General features: G+C 36.9%; 1 protein-coding gene across 1 annotated transcript; it reads right to left on the reverse strand.

Moving 5' to 3' along the window:
* Nucleotides 1–52: 52 nt before the first annotated feature.
* On the reverse strand, nt 53–27,137 carry LOC139951331 (kin of IRRE-like protein 3). Its single transcript, XM_071950183.1, has 12 exons — nt 26,770–27,137; nt 21,470–21,641; nt 19,848–20,002; nt 16,360–16,677; nt 15,280–15,414; nt 14,481–14,600; nt 13,061–13,315; nt 12,485–12,622; nt 11,206–11,505; nt 4,938–5,042; nt 2,824–3,128; nt 53–2,096 (listed from the first exon to the last, which is right to left on the reverse strand). The coding sequence occupies exons 1-12, from the start codon at nt 26,840–26,842 to the stop codon at nt 1,737–1,739; spliced, it is 2,436 nt and encodes an 811-aa protein (XP_071806284.1). The 5' UTR covers nt 26,843–27,137; the 3' UTR covers nt 53–1,736.
* Nucleotides 27,138–27,297: the final 160 nt, after the last annotated feature.

Raw genomic sequence — 27,297 nt, forward strand, 5'->3', positions numbered from 1 at the left:
AGCGCGAATACAGCTAATTATGCCAATATTATATACCAGACAAAACAAGTCTGAAACTTGGGCCAGATCTTTGGATGTACATTGAAAAGAAGGCATTTTCGTTATATTATAGATTCCAAGGAGCTTTTGAGAACAATGTCGTCAGTGTTTAGATAAAAGCGCCGAAAGTTTTTGTTTAAAAGGCAGAATTAAAAAAGTCTGAAATGTCTCACCCGAGATAAAGACACAGACATGCAATGATCAGTGCCCCTTAGCCCTGGTGGTCTTACACTTTCGTATTTGTACTACAGAGGAAGAGTCCTATAAAGGGCTAAGTGCCCCTGTAAGTAAGTTATCCTAGACTAAATGAATCAGAAGAGAGGACTAGTTGTTGACAATTAGAGTTTTAATAGACCAGGCTAACACTAGGTTACAAAAGCTACTTGTTTGAATACATTCTAAAATTTACATTATAAGGAATACAAAAAGACGAAAACAATCAATACCTAAATACAGTCCATGCAAAATTGTTTAATTTACAGTTATGTAACATTATATTTGGTGGTTATAATTAATATTGGTTCATACTCGACAAAAAGGCAACTGTATTACACAAAAATGCAACATCAGTTTGTCCAAAAACAAAAGCAGGGGAAAGTGGCAAGCACAGCAAGACTTTACACTGTTTTCCCCTTTTTCTAAAATGGAATGATAAAACTTTTAAAGGCACAGACATTCATCATAATTTGTTATAGCTTAAATAGATTAAATAGATCGGCACTGCATAGTATTAGGAACACACAGTGTCAAATCGTCAGCACATTAACTATTGTTTTCTTTATTTGAGCAAATCATCAGTAAATATGGTGTCCAACCATCAACCATCTTGTAAGAATTAAGATTTGACTAAAGTTTGACTCAGTTCAACTCAACTCTAGACTTGTGGACACGTCGTTAAATCGGCCCCACGCGCTGAGATAGTGCTCTCGCAAGGTCACTGCTCTCGCGCGAACTGATGGCTGAGGAGTCGAAATCGGGGAGACATCAGTTCGCGCGAGAGCAGTGATCTCGCGAGAGCACTATCTCAGCGCGTGGGGCCGATTTAACGACTTGTCTACAAGTCTAACTCAACTCAAGTTACATTGGCAAAACTTCAACTCAACTATCATGCCTTGGATTTGACACTCTTAAGTGTCAGAATTTTCAAAATACATTTTTTTCAACATAAAAACTACATTAAAATACACACTTCAGATACTTGTTTTCAATAATGGTGATGAAAAATGTACACAATGCCACAAGTATTTATAAAGTTTAGTGCACAGGTTAAAAGTATTATACAGGATTGGCAAGGATGAAAACAGTGTTTAATTATAGTCTGAAAGCTTACTGAATATTTAGTTAATACTAGAACCATTTTTCTGTGAAATATTTCCCTCTGAAATGAAGTCATATTTGAGAAAATGTTTCTGAAAACAACCGCAACCGATGATTTTGGTTGCTGCCACCAAAACTAAGGACAAAGGTCAAAGGAATTGGGCACAGATACATGGATACTCAACAATGTAATTGTCAAAAAAAAATAAAAATTGAATTACTCTAAATTTGTACACTGTTCTATATGACTATTATGAAAGAGAGAGGAGGTAAACAACAACAAACCACTTGTACATAAGGAAAGAGATAAACAACAACAGACCGCTTGTAAAAAAGGAAAGAAGTTAACAACAGGCGACTTGTAAATAAGAACAGCATCATCACACATTGGTAGCAAGTTTGTTCTTGGATTCAAGGGATATATCGGATCCCTTTTGCGAGCCCTCAGTGCTATAGCGCCCTCCATAGTTACGCTCCTCATTGCGGCTACGTTCATCACCATAGCTACGCTCGTCATCATAACTACGTTCATCGTCATAGCGGCGGTCTCCATCATAACGGCTATCACTATAGCGATGGCCGTCGTAGCGAGTGTCACTTTCATATCGAGGGTCCATGCGGTTGTATTGACTGACTTCGTTGTCGTGTGTATCATCGTTGCCATGGCGACTGACATTGTCATCCTTACGAGCGTAGTCTTCGGACCGATCAGAATGATATGAGACATTGTCGTCATCTCTCTGGGGAGAAAATAATTAACAGTCAATTTAAAAATAAATCCTCCCAATTGCATAAGTCCCAAGCACTATTGGTACTTCCCTTACTTATTAAAGGTTTAATAAATGCTTATCTTACATCAAGAATAGAGGATACTATTTGGTTTTATCAATACACATACGTGTGTAAAGCACTGTATATTCAGTACTTTCCCAAGTCCTGTAAACAAAACTCACAGGCATATGACTGAACTTGAATCCTTTGCTATTGTAGAGCAGCAGATGTCTTACCACTAGACTGAGGATTTCTTTCTTAAGGACTCAGGAAAGTACTGAGTGTATAATTATCTGCCGTGGCACTCTTAAGGCCTCAAACACAATATCAGCCTTTACCCTCGCAGGTACCCATTTATACCCCTAGGTGAAGAGAAGCAGTTATAGTTTCAAGCACCTAGCTCAAGGAGACAAAAAGTGTCGCTACCGGATTCAATTCCACACTCCGATGACTTATCCACTAGAACTTTAATTCGATGATCTGAATCAGTATAGACCACATTCAATATGACGTCACAGTTCAAATATCTGCCCTACAACGCTTAAAAATTAAACCGGGACTGCTGTATGCTTTATTGATGTACGCGTTTGGACGCGCATACGGTTTGCCCAACAAGATGGCAACTTTCATAGCAAAAAAGGGGTAACTCAATACGATCTATTGAGGACTCTTTCGGAATCAGATGAAAATGTTTACCTTTCTGATGATTGGCTCAGAGTACTCGTTGTTTGAATACCGCCGTGGGTAGAATCCATCATTGGAGTATCCGTCCGACATACGATGTGGGGCACGGTAATAAGGGTCATCAAATGAGTCAGAGCGCCCTCTTGTGATTTGCGGCTCTGCGTAGCGTACTTTTCCTGGAGTGCTTGGTGGGGTGGCGTTGTAATCATAACTGACTGTGTATGATTTGTCATCATAATCATCGTCTTCATCTCTGAGTTTGCGAACAACTTCCATTTTGACTTTCCCTTTGGTGTCAGAAACGGCGGCTTTCCTCCCTTTGAGAAAAGAAGTTCAGTTAAAACCTTGTTATCAGATTCTTTGACTACCCCACATAAACTTTGACTGGCATCAGGGGTTTTGTTTGTTTGTCTTCCCATCAAAGGAACTCGGCAAACTCCCACAAGGGGAATGTATAAACATCAAGCTGGCAACATCCAATCTCTCTCATTACAAACATTGGTTTGAGGTCTAAGATTATGAGTTGCACATGAGTTGCACAAATCAAGAATTTGTGATTCAGTTACTAGACGACAATACTTGTTCTAATCATTACAGGCCTGGAATTACACGGCGGCCACGACGGCCATGGCCGTCGATGCCCTTCCAACTGGCCGTGATGCCCTTCAAAAAATTCTGCTTTTCACGGCCATAATTGCCGTGCCCTTTTTTCCTTTTGGCCGTAGTGCCCTTTTATTTCTTCTTAAAAAAAAAAAGGGCCGTCGTGCCTTTATTTTCATTTTAAAAAACCCAATATTTACGTGTTTAGTATTCATCCAACGAAACTTCGCTTGTGAAGTGTAAACAAATATAATCCAATGCAATCAGGTAAAGAGTCATCATCGTACAAACAACGAGTAGCGCAACTTGTTATTCCCATCGTGACATCCGTTGCGAACACGTACACATGTACATGCGATTAGCCCGAACATCTGACGTCCCATTTTCACAGGGGACCCATCTATTACATGAATCATTGAACGACAGCGGGCGCTGTTGTTCTTCGACCGCCCTCTGCTGGTGGCATTGTTACACCGCGTGATCTGAAAAACTTGTTTAGTTACTATCGCTTGCAAAAACTTTTCAGGTCAACTTTATAACTTCATAATAGAATAATGTCGCGAAAAGAGCGTTTGAAGCGTTCTGAAAGTTCTGCTGAAAAATGCAAGAAACTTGACTTCTTTTTTGGGCAATTAAGGATTTTTTTTATTTTTATTTTTATTTTTTAGTTGGCCTAAAATAAAAGTTAATCAATTCAATGTAATGCCAATCAGGTCAAGTTTGCTTATGTCAAGTTTGCTTATGTCAAGTTTGCTTATGTCAAGTTTGCTTATGATGAATAAGGTATGATTTATCAATATCCTTCTTCATGTAAACTGGTCAATTTTTTTTTAAACTGATTTTAAAGCTGCTGCTTTATTAAAAACAAATTGTTTGGGGGGGTAAGTATTTTTATATTTTTAAATAATACAAATATTGTTTTAAAACTAAATGGTACAGTCTGTCATGAATAAGATATGATTTATCAATATCCTTATTGAGATTTGATTATCAATATCCTTATTCATGTGAACTGTTTAATTGGGTTTACCACCCGTAGGGGTCCCCCTGGTCAATTTCTTTTTTGGCCTTGATGCCTTTTTTATTTTCACTGTTTTGGCCTTGGTGCCCTTTCTACTGGCCTTGGTGCCCTTCAAAATTTGGCCTGCTCCAAGGCCAAAGTGGCCTGCCCTAAAAAAATTGTAATTCCAGGCCTGTCATTATAATAATAATACAGAGCATTTATAAAAAGCAATTTTCTTGTGCCTTACAAAAGAAGTAAAAGTTAAAACAAAGGAAACATTGTTATTTTATGTGTATTTTGGAGTGAAGACAATAACCCAAAGTACACCCTGTCTTTAAATGCCCAGCAGCCGATTTCACGAAACGCTAGGATTAATCCTAACTCGAGTTAGGACGAGTAACTCGCCCTAACTTAGGATGGGTTCAATGCTTCCTACTAATTGGATACGGAATTTAAAGTCCTTAGTTTAATCCTAAGTTAGGAAGAGTTTGTTGAAATTGACGGCACGAAAGGTGCTACTCACTTTGCCATTTGCGTTTACACCATACCATACAGATGATGGTTAAGATGAAAATAACGGCTGAAGTTCCAATAACTGCAATGATGATCCATACAATCAGATCCAACTCTAAAGAAAATAGTATCAAATAAAATTATAATAACTAATATTTCATACTGTAGTCTTATATGCAGATATGATATTAGGTCATTGTAAGTACAAGGGCTGACTTATATCTACACATTGTGTATGCTATAATAGACTTTGCAGCCCTTAAATTTAACAACAAATTCCTGATTTTTTCAAGAGCTATACATTTGGAAACAAACTTTATAAATGTTCACAAATTTGCACACAACGTACATGGTATGGTGGGAAACTCCCTTTTGAAATACTTTTGCTTAAAATGCAATTAGTTTTCGAGAAATGAGTGAAAAAAATTAATTTGATCTAGAGAGTCCAAAACTCAAATGTTTGAAAAACAGTGAAAACATTCTCAGAATCATCTCAGCTCATAATAGATTGATTACAATGGTTCTCCCAAATATTTCACACCATGCAAAGCTTCAAATCCATAGTAAAGTTAGCTTTTCTATGAACCCTTGGCTTTATAACCAAGTAAGTTATAGTCATCTCACCTTGTTGGACGAGTGTGATAAGTAGTGTATCCTCTCCAACATCATTCATCATGGTACAATTATACACCCCAAAGTCTTCCATCTTTGCCTTGTCTATTATCAGTTCACTAAGAACCAAGTTAGTAACTAATATCTCACCTTGTTGGACGAGTGTGATGAGTAGTGTATCCTCTCCAACATCATTCATCATGGTACAATTATACACCCCAAAGTCTTCCATCTTTGCTTTGTCTATTACCAGTTCACTAAGAACCAAGTTAGTAACTAATATCTCACCTTGTTGGACGAGTGTGATAAGTAGTGTATCCTCTCCAACATCATTCATCATGGTACAATTATACACCCCAAAATCTTCCATCTTTGCTTTGTCTATTATCAGTTCACTAAGAACCAAGTTAGTAACTAATATCTCACCTTGTTGGACGAGTGTGATAAGTAGTGTATCCTCTCCAACATCATTCATCATGGTACAATTATACACCCCAAAGTCTTCGATCTTTGCTTTGTCTATTATTAGTTCACTCAGAACCAAGTTAGTAACTAATATCTCACCTTGTTGGACGAGTGTGATAAGTAGTGTATCCTCTCCAACATCATTCATCATGGTACAATTATACACCCCAAAGTCTTCCATCTTTGCTTTGTCTATTATTAGTTCACTAAGAACCAAGTTAGTAACTAATATCTCACCTTGTTGGACGAGTGTGATAAGTAGTGTATCCTCTCCAACATCATTCATCATGGTACAATTATTCACCCCAAAGTCTTCGATCTTTGCTTTGTCTATTATTAGTTCACTAAGAACCAAGTTAGTAACTAATATCTCACCTTGTTGGACGAGTGTGATAAGTAGTGTATCCTCTCCAACATCATTCATCATGGTACAATTATACACCCCAAAGTCTTCCATCTTTGCCTTGTCTATTATTAGTTCACTAAGAACCAAGTTAGTAACTAATATCTCACCTTGTTGGACGAGTGTGATAAGTAGTGTATCCTCTCCAACATCATTCATCATGGTACAATTATACACCCCAAAGTCTTCGATCTTTGCTTTGTCTATTATTAGTTCACTAAGAACCAAGTTAGTAACTAACATCTCACCTTGTTGGACGAGTGTGATAAGTAGTGTATCCTCTCCAACATCATTCATCATGGTACAATTATACACCCCAAAGTCTTCGATCTTTGCTTTGTCTATTATTAGTTCACTAAGAACCAAGTTAGTAACTAATATCTCACCTTGTTGGACGAGTGTGATAAGTAGTGTATCCTCTCCAACATCATTCATCATGGTACAATTATACACCCCAAAGTCTTCGATCTTTGCTTTGTCTATTATTAGTTCACTAAGAACCAAGTTAGTAACTAATATCTCACCTTGTTGGACGAGTGTGATAAGTAGTGTATCCTCTCCAACATCATTCATCATGGTACAATTATACACCCCAAAGTCTTCCATCTTTGCCTTGTCTATTATTAGTTCACTAAGAACCAAGTTAGTAACTAATATCTCACCTTGTTGGACGAGTGTGATAAGTAGTGTATCCTCTCCAACATCATTCATCATGGTACAATTATTCACCCCAAAGTCTTCCATCTTTGCCTTGTCTATTATTAGTTCTCTAAGAACCAAGTTAGTAACTAATATCTCACCTTGTTGGACGAGTGTGATAAGTAGTGTATCCTCTCCAACATCATTCATCATGGTACAATTATTCACCCCAAAGTCTTGCATCTTTGCTTTGTCTATTATTAGTTCACTCAGAACCAAGTTAGTAACTAATATCTCACCTTGTTGGACGAGTGTGATAAGTAGTGTATCCTCTCCAACATCATTCATCATGGTACAATTATACACCCCAAAGTCTTCGATCTTTGCTTTGTCTATTATTAATTCACTAAGAACCAAGTTAGTAACTAATATCTCACCTTGTTGGACGAGTGTGATAAGTAGTGTATCCTCTCCAACATCATTCATCATGGTACAGTTATACACCCCAAAGTCTTCGATCTTTGCTTTGTCTATTATTAGTTCACTAAGAACCAAGTTAGTAACTAATATCTCACCTTGTTGGACGAGTGTGATAAGTAGTGTATCCTCTCCAACATCATTCATCATGGTACAATTATACACCCCAAAGTCTTCCATCTTTGCCTTGTCTATTATTAGTTCACTAAGAACCAAGTTAGTAACTAATATCTCACCTTGTTGGACGAGTGTGATAAGTAGTGTATCCTCTCCAACATCATTCATCATGGTACAATTATTCACCCCAAAGTCTTCCATCTTTGCCTTGTCTATTATTAGTTCACTAAGAACCAAGTTAGTAACTAATATCTCACCTTGTTGGACGAGTGTGATAAGTAGTGTATCCTCTCCAACATCATTCATCATGGTACAATTATTCACCCCAAAGTCTTGCATCTTTGCTTTGTCTATTATTAGTTCACTCAGAACCAAGTTAGTAACTAATATCTCACCTTGTTGGACGAGTGTGATAAGTAGTGTATCCTCTCCAACATCATTCATCATGGTACAATTATACACCCCAAAGTCTTCGATCTTTGCTTTGTCTATTATTAATTCACTAAGAACCAAGTTAGTAACTAATATCTCACCTTGTTGGACGAGTGTGATAAGTAGTGTATCCTCTCCAACATCATTCATCATGGTACAATTATACACCCCAAAGTCTTCCATCTTTGCTTTGTCTATTATTAATTCACTAAGAACCAAGTTAGTAACTAATATCTCACCTTGTTGGACGAGTGTGATAAGTAGTGTATCCTCTCCAACATCATTCATCATGGTACAATTATTCACCCCAAAGTCTTGCATCTTTGCTTTGTCTATTATTAGTTCACTCAGAACCAAGTTAGTAACTAATATCTCACCTTGTTGGACGAGTGTGATAAGTAGTGTATCCTCTCCAACATCATTCATCATGGTACAATTATACACCCCAAAGTCTTCGATCTTTGCTTTGTCTATTATTAATTCACTAAGAACCAAGTTAGTAACTAATATCTCACCTTGTTGGACGAGTGTGATAAGTAGTGTATCCTCTCCAACATCATTCATCATGGTACAATTATACACCCTAAAGTCTTCCATCTTTGCTTTGTCTATTATTAGTTCACTAAGAACCAAGTTAGTAACTAATATCTCACCTTGTTGGACGAGTGTGATAAGTAGTGTATCCTCTCCAACATCATTCATCATGGTACAATTATACACCCCAAAGTCTTTGATCTTTGCTTTGTCTATTATCAGTTCACTAAGAACCAAGTTAGTAACTAATATCTCACCTTGTTGGACGAGTGTGATAAGTAGTGTATCCTCTCCAACATCATTCATCATGGTACAATTATACACCCCAAAGTCTTCCCTCTTTGCTTTGTCTATTATCAGTTCACTAAGAACCAAGTTAGTAACTAATATCTCACCTTGTTGGACGAGTGTGATAAGTAGTGTATCTTCTCCAACATCATTCATCATGGTACAATTATACACCCCAGTCTTCGATCTTTGCTTTGTCTATTATCAGTTCACTAAGAACCAAGTTAGTAACTAATATCTCACCTTGTTGGACGAGTGTGATAAGTAGTGTATCCTCTCCAACATCATTCATCATGGTACAATTATACACCCCAGTCTTCGATCTTTGCTTTGTCTATTATCAGTTCACTAAGAACCAAGTTAGTAACTAATATCTCACCTTGTTGGACGAGTGTGATAAGTAGTGTATCCTCTCCAACATCATTCATCATGGTACAATTATACACCCCAAAGTCTTCGATCTTTGCTTTGTCTATTATCAGTTCACTAAGAACCAAGTTAGTAACTAATATCTCACCTTGTTGGACGAGTGTGATAAGTAGTGTATCTTCTCCAACATCATTCATCATGGTACAATTATACACCCCAAAGTCTTCGATCTTTGCTTTGTCTATTATCAGTTCACTAAGAACCAAGTTAGTAACTAATATCTCACCTTGTTGGACGAGTGTGATAAGTAGTGTATCCTCTCCAACATCATTCATCATGGTACAATTATACACCCCAAAGTCTTCCATCTTTGCCTTGTCTATTATTAGTTCACTAAGAACCAAGTTAGTAACTAATATCTCACCTTGTTGGACGAGTGTGATAAGTAGTGTATCCTCTCCAACATCATTCATCATGGTACAATTATACACCCCAAAGTCTTCGATCTTTGCTTTGTCTATTATTAATTCACTAAGAACCAAGTTAGTAACTAATATCTCACCTTGTTGGACGAGTGTGATAAGTAGTGTATCCTCTCCAACATCATTCATCATGGTACAATTATACACCCCAAAGTCTTCGATCTTTGCTTTGTCTATTATTAATTCACTAAGAACCAAGTTAGTAACTAATATCTCACCTTGTTGGACGAGTGTGATAAGTAGTGTATCCTCTCCAACATCATTCATCATGGTACAATTATACACCCCAAAGTCTTCGATCTTTGCTTTGTCTATTATTAATTCACTAAGAACCAAGTTAGTAACTAATATCTCACCTTGTTGGACGAGTGTGATAAGTAGTGTATCCTCTCCAACATCATTCATCATGGTACAATTATACACCCCAAAGTCTTCGATCTTTGCTTTGTCTATTATTAATTCACTAAGAACCAAGTTAGTAACTAATATCTCACCTTGTTGGACGAGTGTGATAAGTAGTGTATCCTCTCCAACATCATTCATCATGGTACAATTATACACCCCAAAGTCTTCGATCTTTGCTTTGTCTATTATTAATTCACTAAGAACCAAGTTAGTAACTAATATCTCACCTTGTTGGACGAGTGTGATAAGTAGTGTATCCTCTCCAACATCATTCATCATGGTACAATTATACACCCCAAAGTCTTCGATCTTTGCTTTGTCTATTATTAATTCACTAAGAACCAAGTTAGTAACTAATATCTCACCTTGTTGGACGAGTGTGATAAGTAGTGTATCCTCTCCAACATCATTCATCATGGTACAATTATACACCCCAAAGTCTTCGATCTTTGCTTTGTCTATTATTAATTCACTAAGAACCAAGTTAGTAACTAATATCTCACCTTGTTGGACGAGTGTGATAAGTAGTGTATCCTCTCCAACATCATTCATCATGGTACAATTATACACCCCAAAGTCTTCCATCTTTGCCTTGTCTATTATCAGTTCACTAAGAACCAAGTTAGTAACTAATATCTCACCTTGTTGGACGAGTGTGATAAGTAGTGTATCCTCTCCAACATCATTCATCATGGTACAATTATACACCCTAAAGTCTTCCATCTTTGCCTTGTCTATTATCAGTTCACTAAGAACCAAGTTAGTAACTAATATCTCACCTTGTTGGACGAGTGTGATAAGTAGTGTATCCTCTCCAACATCATTCATCATGGTACAATTATACACCCCAAAGTCTTCCATCTTTGCTTTGTCTATTATCAGTTCACTAAGAACCAAGTTAGTAACTAATATCTCACCTTGTTGGACGAGTGTGATAAGTAGTGTATCCTCTCCAACATCATTCATCATGGTACAATTATACACCCCAAAGTCTTCCATCTTTGCTTTGTCTATTATCAGTTCACTAAGAACCAAGTTAGTAACTAATATCTCACCTTGTTGGACGAGTGTGATAAGTAGTGTATCCTCTCCAACATCATTCATCATGGTACAATTATACACCCCAAAGTCTTCCCTCTTTGCTTTGTCTATTATCAGTTCACTAAGAACCAAGTTAGTAACTAATATCTCACCTTGTTGGACGAGTGTGATAAGTAGTGTATCCTCTCCAACATCATTCATCATGGTACAATTATACACCCCAAAGTCTCCCATCTTTGCCTTGTCTATTATCAGTTCACTCAGAATACCACCTTTCTCCTCATGCTTTACTACCGTGAATCGCCCAAATGTCCCTGAGAAAAAGAAAAAAAAAATCAAGATAAGCTTTAGAATACCGGACCTTTTTAACTGTGGGGCTTTATAAGAGTTGTTGATTGTGGAAGAACGCAGCATAAGAGAGGTAAACTCTTTGAGGATCTAGGTTATGAACACCTTATCACCTGAACAAAATTGTATCTCGCATGAAAATGCTCTGTGCAAAAATGTTGTATCTTGCCGCCTACTTGTTTGTGTGTATCTGAGCTATAGACCTTATGCAGATGACAACATTTCAGTAGGGCGCCCTCACCTAGAGGTCAAAAGGAGGTGGTTCATTGGCCAATCCTGTGCGCCGCGCGTACAAATCTGTGCGTTTCGATTGTTTCGTCACCGTTTTTCCACTAAGATGGCCGCTGGATGACGTCAATGCATAAGGTCTATTCTAAGTGAGATACACTGTCACAATGCAATGATAAATCTTTAAGATGACAATGGGAGACTTTTTGAAAGCTCTGCCACTAGAGGGCAGCAGACCTACCAGGTAAGGGTGCACAACTCCTATAGCAAACAATGGTAAAAACTAAAAGTTCAAAAATACTCAAAAAATATTTAAAAGTCTCTCAGCCTCTTGAAAATTAAATCAGATACATTGTCATACAACTAAATTTCAGATTACTTCTCAAGTTTTGGTAGGTCAGCATTTTGGAATTTTCGCTAATTACCCTAGAAGAAACACTCCCAGAAACTCATGCACACCGCTTGTTATCCTTGGGGAACTTGTGTCCAGTACGTCCTGTTCCAGAACAGTTTGGTTTATGCTGGCAATGTGTTATGAAAAACAAAATACAGTTTGGCTAAATCTTAAATACAAAATCAAAAACACGCAAAACACAAGGTATTTGCTGTCAGTGACCGTCACTCATGCTTCTCCTATTCCTAAGTTGTTGACATTACCTGGTGAAGAGCGCCCTCTCTTGGTGATTGGCAGATAGTCTAAAGTTTCCCATTACTCACCTTCCTCAAGTTCATTACCATCTCCCCAGGACCATATTACAAGATATGGGTCTGGCTTAGTACTGGTAAAACATTGCAGGGTAGCTTTACGTCCGATCTTTGCTTTCTGCTCTGAAGGGCTTGTGATATCCGTAATTGCTAGATGAAAATATTGGAATGGGTTTATTTATTAAATGTAGGTTCTTAGTAGATTAATTTTTGTAAACATAACGCTGATTTATAGGAAAAAAATATCAGAAAGATACATGAAAAGTTCTGGCTGAATACAGTGTCTACTTCTTGCTGAGAAAACAGCAAAAACTAACAAAGTATTTTCATAAAAACGTTGAATCCATCCACGTTTAGTGAGGTGACAGGGGGTACCAACTGCCACTCTGGCCGCAGCATCCATGAACAGACACCAAACCACAGAAATATGAGACACAGTGCAATAGTGCTTAGATAATGGGCAAGGGAATAAACCAAAGTTACTGACATCTTAAGAACAGTATAAAAAGAGAAAACAGAAGGACACAAAAGATTGAGCCCTGCTGCAGTGGATCGAAAATAGCTGAGAAATCAACCTTGCCGACCTACCATTGATATCCACTCGTCCATAACTCATGATAGGTTGGAATCCAGGGACCGTAGCGATACAGACATAGGTTCCAACATCACTGTCTCTGATCATATCAAACTGCAGGACATGCATAGTGCTTAGCGTGGCCCGGGAGCCCATACGTGTCCATTTAATGGTCGGCTTAGGGTTGCCATCTGCTGAGCATGACATCTGGGCAGGTCCTTCTTCATCAACGGAGACCGACACTGGAACCTCTAGGAATCTTGGTCCATCTTTGGAGAAAAAAAATATTTTAAAAGGAGCCCAAGAGAACTATTCAAGGGAAATACGGGCTAGAATTGATTTTAAAGTTTTGGTTCGGACTTATCAATGTATCCATGGTATTGCCCCTGTTTATCTTCAAAGCTTAGTTCAGGAGTACAAAACAACCAGGAATCTGCGATCTTCAAATAAATACCTTCTGACTCCCTCAGTTATCAAAACCAAGTCATACGGTTCCCGCTCTTTCCAATATGCAGCAGTTCAGTTATGGAACAGTCTTCCAGAGATTGCTAAACAGGCTGAGACATCAGAACAATTCAAAACCCATTTAAAAACATATTTGTTGACTTTGTACAATAATTGTTGATTTCCTTTTACAGCGGAAAGGGACCTCACGGTGATATGTGCTATAAAAGAATGTGTTTATTATCATTATTATTATTATTATCATGAATTATTATTTTAAAAAGAAGTCCTAGAGAATCATTCAAGGGAAAATCCACACATTCAGGTATGGACTGTATGGACGGTATGGACCCAATCCACAAAGTACCCGGACGGGATACATCCGGGGTCCTGGAGGTGGGAAGGCCAGGGAAGATAGCACTATGCCAACCCACCTGCAGCCCAAGCTAATGTGCGTTTTTCCCCCAAATATTTTAACAATTGTTTTTTTGTCACATTATTAAAAAAAAACAGGGGTGAGATTCATTGATGACAAAAAGGTTTGAAACTAGGATCCAACTTTAAGGAGTGATGTTGAAATGATAGCATTTCTATCTTTTGGCAACCCCTGGAGTTAAAAATATCAAGGATCTTTTGGGGAATATCATCCTCAGTGCTAGAAAAGTAGATCTAAGAACTCAATTTTAAATCCCTCCAGGGTTCTACTAGTTCTACACACAGTGGTCGTGCTGGTAAACCCGCCTGGCACTCACGATTCCCCAACCACTGAAAAAATTTCATCTGTTTTAGACAACCACACAATTCCCAAGTTTTTAAATTAAACTTGCAATTTCCCTTTTTTCCACCACTAAAGAAATCCTGGGCAGAAGCCTGTCCCTCTCCAGTCAATTTTTCGTTGGTCACTTACAGTTCAAATATATTTGACTAATAATAACAGCAATGACAAAACACAATGGCCCATCCCACTTCATAACTATCTGGAATACTTACATAGGATTGGAACGGTAATACTTCCTGTAGTGGAGCCAATAGCGTTGGTAGCAGTGCATGAAATAGAAGCCATGTGGTCATCTTTGGTCATAAGAAGCTCAAGTTGACTACTTTCAGCACCTACAAATTAAAAGGTCAATTTACTCATAAAGGTCAATTTATTAACATAAATTATGACAGTTTTCACACAGTCAGGGTAATATAACACAAGTTCATGACTCTCCAAGCTACGTTTTGGTCGTAACTTTTACTTTAACAAAGGTGTGTTGTTATCAATACCGATGCAATTATGGGCTCCTATCTTTGGGTGATAACTTCACAAGATCACAGGGCTTGTAGCTGGGCATTTTCACTGGACCTGAGTTTCTTTTACAAGATGAGCGGCCGATTTCACGAAACGCTTGGATTAATCCTAATTCGAGTTAGGACGAGTAACCCGTCCTAACTTAGGATGGGTTCAATGCGTCCTACGTATTTCGATACGGAACTGAACCCGTCCTATATGTAAGTCTTAAGATTAATCCTAAGTTAGGAAGAGTTTGGTGAAATCGACGGCTGATTCAGGATGAGAAATGACTGTCCTTACCTGCAAATTTACAACTCTCAAATTTTCATTTTTGCAAAGGGAACAAAAAACTTCCAATGGAAAATCTTAAAGTCCATGGGAAACTTTTGATGGGGCACCAGGGCCAAGGACCGGGGGCAATGGATGGCATCCATGTAATTCTAGGCATGCTATACAAAAGGAGGAAAAAACCCATCAAATGACAGTCCTATAAATTTTTTTCTGAGATCCTACCTGATATTGGTTCATTATTCTTAACCCAGGTATACGTCACACTTCTTGGGTTTGCATCCACAACACAGCGGAAGAATACAGTCATATCTTCTCTGATCTCTGATGGAGTAGACTCTACTACAACCACTGGGGCATCTGGAAAGAATGTTAAACAGCATCTCAATGAAAGAAGGGATGACAATTACAATACTTCAAAGGGTGTCGTTTCTAATAGTGCTTATTACCAAAAAGTTGTTGGGTATACCCTGCCTTAAAGCCATTATACACTTTCGGTACAGAAAAGAAAAAAAAGTTCACAGATTTACAAATAATTAACAGGGTTTACAGAAGGTAATGGTGAAAGACTTCTCTTGAAATATTGTTTCATGAAAGGCTTTACTTTTTGAGAAAACATTAAAACAATATCAATTCTCGATAGCGAGAATTACGGATTTATTTTAAACACATGTCATGACACGGCGAAACGCGCGGAAACAAGAGTGGGTTTTCCCGTTATTTTCTCCCGACTCTGATGACCGATTGAGCTTAAATTTTCACAGGTTTGTTATTTTATATATAAGTTGTGATACACGAAGTGTGGGACTTGGACAATACTGTTTACCAAAAGTGTATAATGGCTTTAATGGCAAAAAATAGCTAAGCACAACAAAATTACGCTCAACAGAATAAGGTAACCAGCCAAAATACCAAGTCACAATTTTCTGCAGAAATGTACCTGTAGACCCATTTTCTCAGAATGACTAAATTGTATGTTTTGGATGTAGACAAAATTTGCCCTTGAAGGAAATCGCATGCAGTATTGTATCACAGCGCTACAGTGCTCTTTAAGTTGTTATGGTCATAAACTTGAAGAGTAAATACCTAAAGTACACACTTCCTTAAGGGCATATTTAAAAAGCTCTTAAGCAGATAATACTGCTTGACAAGGTTCTTTGCTAAGCAAATATTATTGAGTGGGGCACCAATAACTGTATTTTTTGCTGGTAACACAATTCTACTAATCAAAACTATTTTGTGCTTAGCAAGTTATTTTGCTTACAACTTAATAAAAGTGGGCCTTGACAGAGTAAGTTTACTTACGTTGAACATCCAGAATGACTGCAAGTTTCTTAGGTGTACCCAGAGCCATATGGGAGACTTCACACACAAAGACAAGGCTGTGATCCTCAACAGTTGGGGACAATATCAATGTACTAGCGACGTTCATCAATTTCCCAGATGGGTCAACATCAGACCACGCCCTCGTGTGGGTAGCTGCTACCTCTGCCTCCGCTCTCAACCACTTGATCTGGGCGACTGGGTTGGCTCGAATGGCTTGGCAGGTTAGGTTGGTTGAAACACCAACGACGACTGGTAGGATAGCATCACTGGGGTAAATGGTTGGGGGCTCTGGTATTTCTGTTTGGAATTAAAAGAATTATTTTCAGTTTTAATTTTTAATCCAACACGGAATACAAAAGAAAAACTTGTTTTAAACCATTAAAAAATAATATGGCATATTATTGTCAAGCCATTGTAAAAAATAGTTTAAAAAAAGAAAGAAAGTAAACTGATTGATGCAAGGTAATTCAAAATAGACCAAGCGAAAATGTTTAAGGGCTTTTCATTTCATGTATACAGAAAGTTTGGTTTCTGAATATAAATAAAACTAACCTGTGAACATTTTCAATGTTAAAGGTAGAAGTGTTTATTAGATGATGACGAGAATCCATAACTGGAATACACAATCTGAGAAAACATTTCAAAAGTTTCTCAGATTGAAATATTTGTTAATCCCTCTCTCTATAATTGTCTCAGAAACGTTTCTGAGATTGACAATCTTTTGAATCTCTTTCCCTAAAACCAAATTCCTTTAATGGGAATCTTTTCTCGAAATGTTGCACATTATCAACAGCTACAGTGCTTCTTACCAAGTAAGTTTTTATGGCCATTAATTTTTGGAGTGATACATTACACTCCCCTTTAAGTCAATACAACACATTGTTAAACACTTGTTTAATCTCAGTTTGTTTCTTTTTTTTAGGAACAGTGTGTAAAATAAAAAAACAGTACTTTCTTCTAGATAGTGAATTCCATTGTGATTATGATAAACACAAGGGAGTCGTTTAAGAATGTTTTATCAAGTAAGTTTCAATTATGTTTGGAGTAATATGTATATCCTCACTTTAAAGGAACACGTTGCCTTGGATCGGTCGAGTTGGTATTTAAAAAGCATTTTGTGACCGTTTTTTATAAAATGCATATGGTTAGAAAGAGGATGTAAAAGTAGAATACAATGATCTACACAAATATGCCTCGAAATTGCATGGTTTTCTTTTTACCTCGTCACATAACACGGTCGGCCATTTATGGGAGTCAAAATTTTGACTCCCATAAATGGCCGACCGTGATAGTTCGCGACGTAAAAAGAAAACCGTGCAATTTTGAATGATACTTGTGTGGATCATTATATTCTACTTTTAAAACATCTTTCTAATCATATACATTTCATAACAAACGGTTACAAAATGCTTTTTATAGGCCAACTCGTCCGATCCAAGGCAACGTGTTCCTTTAAGTTTAGACATTACGTTATAAAACACTTGTTTAAAATCTAGTTTCTTAGAGTATATTTTTTGTACAGTGTACAAGCTGTGGGGAAACAGTAATTTCTTCTGGATAGTGAATTCCATTGTGATTTTGTAAAACCCTTTGAAAGAGGTATTATTTCTAAGAATCTTACACCTGCAAGTTTTTATGTTCAATTATATTTGGAGTGATCAAATGTATAATACCCTCCCATTAAGTTGAGACAAAAGTTGTAAAACACTTGTTTTTAATCTAGTTTCTTTTAAGTTTTTTTTTTTTTTTTTTTTGGGGGGGGGACAGTGTGCAAAACTTTAGAGAATGTAATTGTGATTATGTAAAAACCCTAAAAGGGATTCGTTTCTAAGAATGATATACCAAGTAATGTTATGTTCAATAATATTTGAAGTACAAATGTACCCTCTCTTTGTAAAGACATTTACAAGTTTAGATATTAAGTTGTAAACACTTGTTTAATCTAGTTTCTATTAACTGGTTTTGGGGGCTGACAGTGTGCAAATGTTTGAGAAACAGTACTTTCTTCTGGATAGTGAATTCCATTGTGATTATGATAAAGCCTTAGAGGTCAACACAGGTCACTACAGGCCATGCATGGGTTATCGGTTATAAGGGCATCCTTGTGGGGTTGGGTTGAGGCCAACTCTAGTTGATGGTTTTATCACTGGCAAAGCTTTCTAGCTTTCTAGACTGTCTGGTTTTTAGATTGGGGCTCAGTGAAATTTAAGCAAGTGTGTATTGTGAGAAATAAGCAGCGATGAGTCAGAAATAATTCATATAACAGATTACTTATGGCTGACAGTTTTGGTAAAGATTTGAAACCTACTGGTTCATGTGTTTACCATGTGTGTACTATCTGAACAACTGTATAGCATAACAAAAACTGAAGACCCCCCCCCCCCCACAAACCAAATTGCAACTACATACATACACTGTATTTATAGATTTTGTAAACAATTCAAAGAAAAATTTCAAAGCAGAAACACTTTGCACATCAAATCTCAATTTGAACTGTGTTGGTTCTGAAAAACCAAACAAAAACCAAACAAACAAACAAACTGTGGTATAACAACTAAATATTCTTGATCAGGGAAAAAACAAACAAATAAACCAACAAAAATATCAAAGCATGATGTAAATTTGAGTTGTTTCACCACCAGGTCTTTTTTTAATCTCTGCAGCTCCATGGGAAATTCATGTGCCCAATTTCATAGAGCTGCTTGAAGGCAGTGGACACTATTGGTAACTACTCAAAATAACTATTAGCATAAAACCTTTGTGAGAAATGGCTGTCTGTCTCGGAAGTAACGTAGTTTTTGAGAAAGAATTAATTTTCCACGAATTTGATTTCGAGACTTCAGAATTAGATTTTGAGGTCTCGAAATCAAGCATCTGAAAGCACACAACTTTGTGTGACAAGTGTGTTTTTTCTATTATATCTCGCAACTTTTGACAACCAATTGAGCTCAAATTTGCACAGGTTTGTTATTTTATGCATATGTTGAGATACACCAAGTGAGAAGACTGGTCTTTGACAATTACCAATGAGTGTCTTTTTAAAGCAGAAAACATTGCTTAACAATTTTTTGCTTAGAAGAAATGAGCAAGATGCCAGTCACCAATTATTCGTGTGACATGGTAGTTTGGCTGGTAAAACCTTATTGTGGTAAGCCAAATTATGTCGTGCTTAGCTACTTTGAGCTCTTAAGCAGCTCTATGAAGGTCCTGAGCCCAATTTCATAGAGCTGCTAAGCACAAAAATTTGCTGAGCATGAAGTCTCTTCCTTGAGAAAAACAGGACTACCAAGCAAATTTCCACGTGATTTTCCGTATAAGCAAACAACAGCTGAATACAAGTAACAAGCAATTTGCCACAAATGGAAATTTGGTTGGTAATCCTGTTTTTATCAAGGAATAAATTTCATGCTAAGCTAATTTTTGTGCCTAGCAGCTCTATGGAATTGGCCCTTGGTGTTCTTACTTACTCTGTATAGTAAGTTTTGCGGGTCTGGATGTTAAGACAGGAATCTCAGCTTCACTTGAGATGACATGACAAAGATACTCTCCATCATCCTCAAGAATCACATTCTCAATCTGTAGATTGTACTCTCCAAGAGATGTATTCCCAACAAAAGAAAATCTGGAAAAAAAAAAAATTAATATAAATAATAAGATGTAAAACTAATCAAACTTTTAAAACTTAAATTTAGTTTCGTGATTCACTTCCAATTAAAAATATTTATGAAAATGGACAGCAAATTACTATATAGTACAAGTCTCTAACCTCAGGTGAAAATTGTGTAAAATACCAGCCAATACCCTTCACATGCAATTCTTTACAAAATCCCCAAAACTTTCAACTTCAAGTATGGTCTGTGCGTTTTTCTAAAAACATTTTTTGGTTCTTTCCTGAATTGTTATGATATTATAAAAACAGCATTGAAATTGATGACCAACAACTGGATTATACTTATAATTAGCCCTATAATAAACACAATAGGGTAGAAGTTTCCATAATCAGGGAAATTTTCAAAATTGAGCACAGAAATATTGGTTTATTTTCAGGAAACTTTCAGCAAAATCAGGGAAAGTTGACAGCTCAGTGTCGTACTCTTCCATAAGCAAAGTTTTTTTCCCAGGGAACTTTCAGCAGGGCAGATAGAGTTAAGGTCTAGTCACACAGACCCCGATAACGAGAACAATAACAATGCACGCCCTCGATTGGTTGAATTGCTCCATGATGAATACATGTATGCCACCCTCATTCAACCAATCTAGGGCATCCATTTTTATTGTTCTCGTTTTGGTTCTCGTTATCGGAGCCTGTTACAGCTTTTTGTGCTTCGGTACCAGCATGTTTTAATGCCTGCATAGGATCTAATGTCCTAACACTAACAAACTCTAACACCATTGAATGGTCTCCCATGGAGTCCCAATTGCCTTCTGGCAGCTTTTTTTATATTAATATCATCATGTTTATCTTCGCTACGGTGGTCCCCTACCAGACGATGGTTTACACATGATCCATATTTAAGTGCTTCTGAATAATGTCTGGCACGGAACATAACTTGTGAGTCTAAAATTATCTTTTGGAAAAGAAAAATCTCAACCCCTCCTGAATTCAAATTACTTTTTACTAAACAATGAAATTTGTCATTGTTAATTTTTAGAACAGAGAACTCTTATGTAAAGTTACAATTCTCCTTCAAAACACATAAGAAATTGAAGAATTAATAACACAAAATCAGCAGGATTAGAACATGGCCATAGAAAGCAAATTAAACTTCTTACTCAAGGCTTTCAAACAAAATTTTCTGAAAGTAATACTTGCACAAATAGGTGAAATTCTTCATTGTTTATTTAGCCTTGCAATGGAATGACAGACATTAGTTACCAATAAAACAAACGCACAGTAAAGAATATGAAAACAACCCAACAAACACACAGAAACGCTGTTTCAAACTACTTTGGTTGGTTGACTTTAGCCTAAAGTGTTTTAAAGTGAATATGAATACATCATAAGGAAACCAGACCATTTTGCCCTCTTAGCCTCACTTTGATATCACCCAAAATGAATGGGGGAAAAAACAAGATGGTGGCACCATACCTGGGAGAATGATTGATTAAAGGATCGGTATCCCCAGCAATAAAGTCGACTCCTTTGAACCACAAGATGTTTCCTGATGTTTCTGTAACGATGCATTTAAGAACAACGACTGCCTCTCCGATCATGACAGCCGTGTCGCTCGGTTCCTCCTGGAATGATTGTAAAGCCAATCCTGGGAGAGGATTGGAAAATAAATCATTGAAGTAAACAAAAATTTCAAATGTTTTTACAAGTCACAGAGCCAATATTTACATATCTGGCCTTTTACTGAGGTTTTATTCAAATCAAGTGAGGTATTTAGAACCACATTCAAAATATTTTCATAGCAAGAACATTTTTTTATAAAATAGACATAATATGCAATATTAACTACATTTTGAACTTTTGTTTATAATCTTTGTGGGAAGAAGAAAACAAAAATCAAATGGTTTAGTTTGTTATATGTACCTAGCAGTCCTAGAGAGCCAAAATTTGCATCTTGAAATCAGGGAGATTGTATTACACCAATCACAGAGATTGTTTAGAGTAACAAAGTTACATTTTAAAACACTATTTTCACTCAAGAATGTTTTTTTCTAAATTTTTGACTGTATTGTGTACTTTTGTTTGTATTTTTGAAAAGTGAGAAATGTCAAGTGATAAACCACCAGGGAAACTGACTGGGTAATTTGTTATAAATATGATGGGTCTGTTCTTTGTTGAACCCAAAATCATTATATTTTGTGTTTTACTTTTATAACTTTGAATTTGAAAAAAAAGAGTTAAATCCCCTTAAAATATAGTTGATTACCATGTATCTTTATTTTTGGTATTTGAGGTACATTGTTATTGAAGCTGGTCAGTGTTTCCAAGGTGATCCCTCAAGGCCTCAATCAAGCTATTTTCAGGTTGGCCTTTAGTGCATAATGATCCATCTGTTGTAGGTTGTTGTTTTTTGAGTAGATCCCTTAATGGGTTGCCACCTTGATGAATTACTACTTTGGCATGTTCTCTGGCAAGGATGAATTTATAAACACACTGGATGACTAAACGCCTACAACCTGCTACCACAATAAATAAACAATTCCACTTTTCGTTGATGAATCTTCCAGAAGAAAAGCTTTTCTTTCAACCTTTTACTTGATTGAGCAGAGTTACCAATTAAAATATTTGTATCCTGATTAAAACATAAACATTTTCTAATAAAACCAAACAATAAACTTTATAAATCAGCAATTTGTGATGACAGTGACCTCTTGCTGACTCGCAAAAAACCTGTTATTTTCAGAATAATGTTAAATTCGGCCATGTTTTGACAGCATTGTTTTTGAGTGCATTGACAGCAGAAACCAATTGCATCTCTGGCTGCTGCATTCATGAACTGGCACTAACACTTAGAAATCTGAGAACAATTCATACGAATTCAATTTTTCCAGATTCAAATGGTTTGGGGCCCAAGTGAAGGGGAAAATGGTATTTTACTATTAATGCCCAAACAGCTGCAGTGCTTCTCACCAAGTAAGGTTTTATGGCCATTAATTTGTCATGTACCAATCTACGGCCACCACTGCCCTACCTTTAAGAGGGACAATGCTGGGTGACTTTCAAGTCATTCAACTTCTAAATGCCTGAAAATAATACAAGTATCTAATTATAAGATGGTTGGACTTTTATTCATGTTTGAACAAATTGACTTTAAAAAACATAAGCAAAGACTGAAAGAAGATCTGTTCAGAGACAAATGGCACAACAACCATAAGACACTTTGAGTAGAAAAAATATATAATCTAAATAATGTAGATTTTGTCAATGGTAGCAACATGTTTTTATTTTAGTATGGCCCTGGCATGAAACAAGGGAATGTGAATAAACAATGAGATAAACAAAATATAAACAAGTCACCACAAACTGTCCTTGATCAATAAGGCCCAAGTGTCTAGTTAAGATGGTTCCCCACCCATTCAACAGGTCATTCCTTTCTCTTGACTCTATGCTATGTTGTAGTGCATTTTAAAGAGACACTGCAGTGCCATTAGGAAAAGGGTATCAAAAACAGAATGTCTTTGTTTAAAATCAGTTTATCTTCAGGTCACCTTATTGGGTTGTTATAAATAGCTCTTTTTTAAAAACAATTTTGTCTTCTTCTAGAGAGAGCCATAACAGCCCAGCGAAAAGCTAGGGTTATATAAAGAAGAAGGGTTCCTTCCTCCATAGTCATATCATACTTTGGTATTGACCTCAAAACTGTTTGTGTTATTTCTTTCTATCCAAAAGCCTCCTACTGGAGACCCCCAAATCACTGGGAAACTGTCAACTAATTTCAAGGTGGACTTTTTTTCAAACAGTCTCCAATTGGTTGACTCATGGAGCAATTAACCATTGCTCCACAGTTGTTATTATTATTATTGATGGTTTATTAAAATTGAACTTGTATAAAAAATTGTAGCCAATGGCTAAATTGCGTCAATATATAGGCCTACAGTTAAAGACACTGGACACTATTGGTAATTGTCAAAGACTAGCCTTTACAGTTGGTATCTCAACTCATGAATAAAACAACAAACCTGTAATTTGAGCTCAATTGGTCGTCGAAGTTGCAAGTAATAGTGAAAGAAAAAACACCCTTGTCACACAAAGTTGTGTGCGTTAATAGATGGTTGATTTCGAGACCTCAAATTCTAAATCTAAGGTCTCGAAATCAAATTCGTGGAAAATTACTTCTTTCTCGAGAACTATGGCACTTCAGAGGGAGCCGTTTCTCACAATGTTTTATACTATCAACCTCTCCCCATTACTCAGCACCAACTAGCTTATGCTAATAATTATTTTGAGTAATTACCAATAGTGTCCACTGCCTTTAAATATTTAAAAAATAAACATTAGGCAATGCACAATAGACCAATTGCAACATAGGTCATAGGCGTGAAGAGCCATCATTGTCTGAACAGATTACAGAGCATTCCTTGCTCTATGCATCAGCAGTGTTTGAACTGATTAAAATTGTCATGGCCAAATTTTTAAGCAGAAAAAGTTTTTTTTTTACAGATTGTCTGCGAGCAAAAGAAAGCAGGGTAATGCAACAATGATGTTCTTTTTGCCTGATCATCGTATTCTGGTAAACATAATTGGGTTTTGCTTAGCTACTTTTTGAGTTAATGCAGCTCTATGAAATTATGCCATAGGTAGCCTTGGTAAGTTTTGTTGTTGGTAAGCATTGCTTCACTGGCTGTGTGTACAGTGGAGATTTAACAGTTGCTTTAGTAATGCATCAATTGGTGCTTGGTAGAGCAGACAATTGCCATGTGTTTCTATTAACTGTCATTTTACAGTCAATTTGAGAAATGTTTAATGGTGAATCATATTACTTAGTGAATATGGATAGTGGGAAGTGGTAATGTGGCTACCTGGAAAAGGAATGGCACTTGGAAAATGTTACTTCTTGTTTGAAAAAAGAACACATTCCCAAACCCCAAATGTTTACCTTTCTTTATTTTAAAGGCAAAGTTTACCTTTTCACTTGTCTGTTCTATTATTGTTTTAATCCTATAGAATTTGTGTTACATTTTGCTATGCTATAAAACTTACAAGGGAAATTGTTCACTGTCTTATTAATATTATCAAGTAAGCTTTTCTGGTCAAAATCTTTTGGAGCAATTACCAAGGGCCAAATATGAGCTTGATTCTGGAGCTACGGTTTAACCGGTTTAACCATTCTTCCTCCATGGTTTAACCATATTCATTCCTCCATGGTTTAACCATGGCGGTATGATGCTTATGAGTCAACTCCATCCCAAGTCAACTCGGTCCCAGTCAACTCGGTCCCAAGTCAACTCGGTCCCAAGTCAACTCGGTCCCAAGTCAACTCGGTCCGTATGGTTGACGGGAAATAATTGAATTGGAAAGAAAAAAAACTACTGTCCTTTGACTTTGTACATAAAATGGGATAAGTGTGCACCAATGTTCGGGGTATAATATTCGATGCCTTCAATAGCAACCCTTCATGCATGCCTTCAATAGCAACCCATTTGTTTCTATATTCAACATTCACTTTTGAAAATTACCGATTGTGTTGGCCAATATATTTCAACCAAAAAAAAGATCTTCAAAATGTCTCTTTGCTTTCAACCAGTCTGTATGGCTCTCAACAATTCATTAATTGACAAACATTAACAATTGAATCCTCTTTGATTTCTTTTCAAGTAACTTACAATTTACATTTAAAATTAAATAAAAACCAAAATCTACTAATTAAAAAACGAAAACTGTTAAGGAAAGTAGTGTTGTTTGGTCGAAAATAAATAACAAATATAATATTGTTTAATTATAACTTGGGTTATGGTCCCTCCCTGCCCTCCCTCCCGCCCGTGCAAGCTTCCCTGCCTTGGGACCGAGTTGTCTTGGGACCGAGATGACTTGGGACCGAGTTGACTTGGGACCGAGTTGACTTGGGACCGAGTTGACTTGGGACCGAGATGACTTGGGACCGAGTTGACTGGGACCGAGTTGGCTTGGGACCGAGTTGACCGGTACCCGCAATGATGACTCTGTGCCAGCTTAACCATCACATTGTTCCATGGCTTAACCAGCCAGGGCATTAACAAGATTATCCTCAGTACTACTACTAGTACTACAGCTTCATACAAGGAAATTGAATGATTTCTTAACAACCCACAACAACTTCCTGTGTGGTGGTTTTTCATCATGCCACTCACAACTCCATCTCATACAACAAAGTCAAAAAAAAATGCTTGCCATTAATCTTTTGTAAATGAAAACTTTTTTAAAAGTGTTACACATTCTCTCTCTCTTTTCATTGGTTTAGAAGTATAAAAGGTACCGGTACACACAGCATTCTCTCACTAAGTCTCGGTGGTTCTGCTGGCCAAAGTTTTGTGACCTTTTAATTTACATACAATTACAATTACAACTTCTAGTTTTTTTTGTCTACATAATTAAAATAAACTCTCTCAAAAAGAATAAGGTTAGCATGTGTAGGTAAATAAATAATTAATCAAAAAATAAGCACAGTAATGTTTTCTTAGGCTTGGTGCAATGCAAATAAAAAACAACACAACTTTTATTTAAACCACACCGGAAGAAGCATTGCATACGACGCGTGTCAACAAAGAAAGGCCACCGTGAACTACGCAATTTTGACGGTAGTGCTTCTCTGCGCGCTCCGCTGAGTTCATGGAGTTCGAACCACTTCACGTGATTCGACTGTCCATTTGAAGTTATGACTGTTCTTTTCTCCTACAATAAAATTCAGTTTTCGGATATTACGAGAGCAGACTGTAACAAATAGAGTAACAGAAACTTACCTCCAAGTGTTCCAAAAAGCAGGACAACTCCAGCAAAAACACAGAATCTAACGTCAGATCGCTGTGACGCCATTTTTGGACCAGCAGGCTAAAAGAATTAGAGGACACTTCTCTAAAACCACTTAAACAATTATCTCAACGAATACAATTCCGGTTGATTGTGTCTTTGGTAATTTTCATTACATTTTAATGTGACAGATTAAAGATTTATGTCCCGGAATGTGGTAAAAAAGAGTGGAATGCGATCGAAAAGTCAGCTAACTGGTAAAAAAATGACGACATGAGCATAGGACAGCAACTCAAAAGTCCTCAAAAAACCAGGGGTCGAATACCGAATCCACCCATTTAAAAAGCAAGCAGCAACAAACAAAATGCTTCACACACACACGGACACGAGGAAAATCATACACGCGCACGCGCATGCGGTGGCTCTGCAACTTTTTAAATTTGCATAATTTAACCCAACACTTCACCACAATTCTGTAGGTTGTTTATTGCATTCCCACAATGCCGTAGCAATGAATAAAC

This window comes from Asterias amurensis, chromosome 19 (genome assembly GCF_032118995.1).
Source record: "Asterias amurensis chromosome 19, ASM3211899v1".
NCBI classification, from domain to species: domain Eukaryota; kingdom Metazoa; phylum Echinodermata; class Asteroidea; order Forcipulatida; family Asteriidae; genus Asterias; species Asterias amurensis.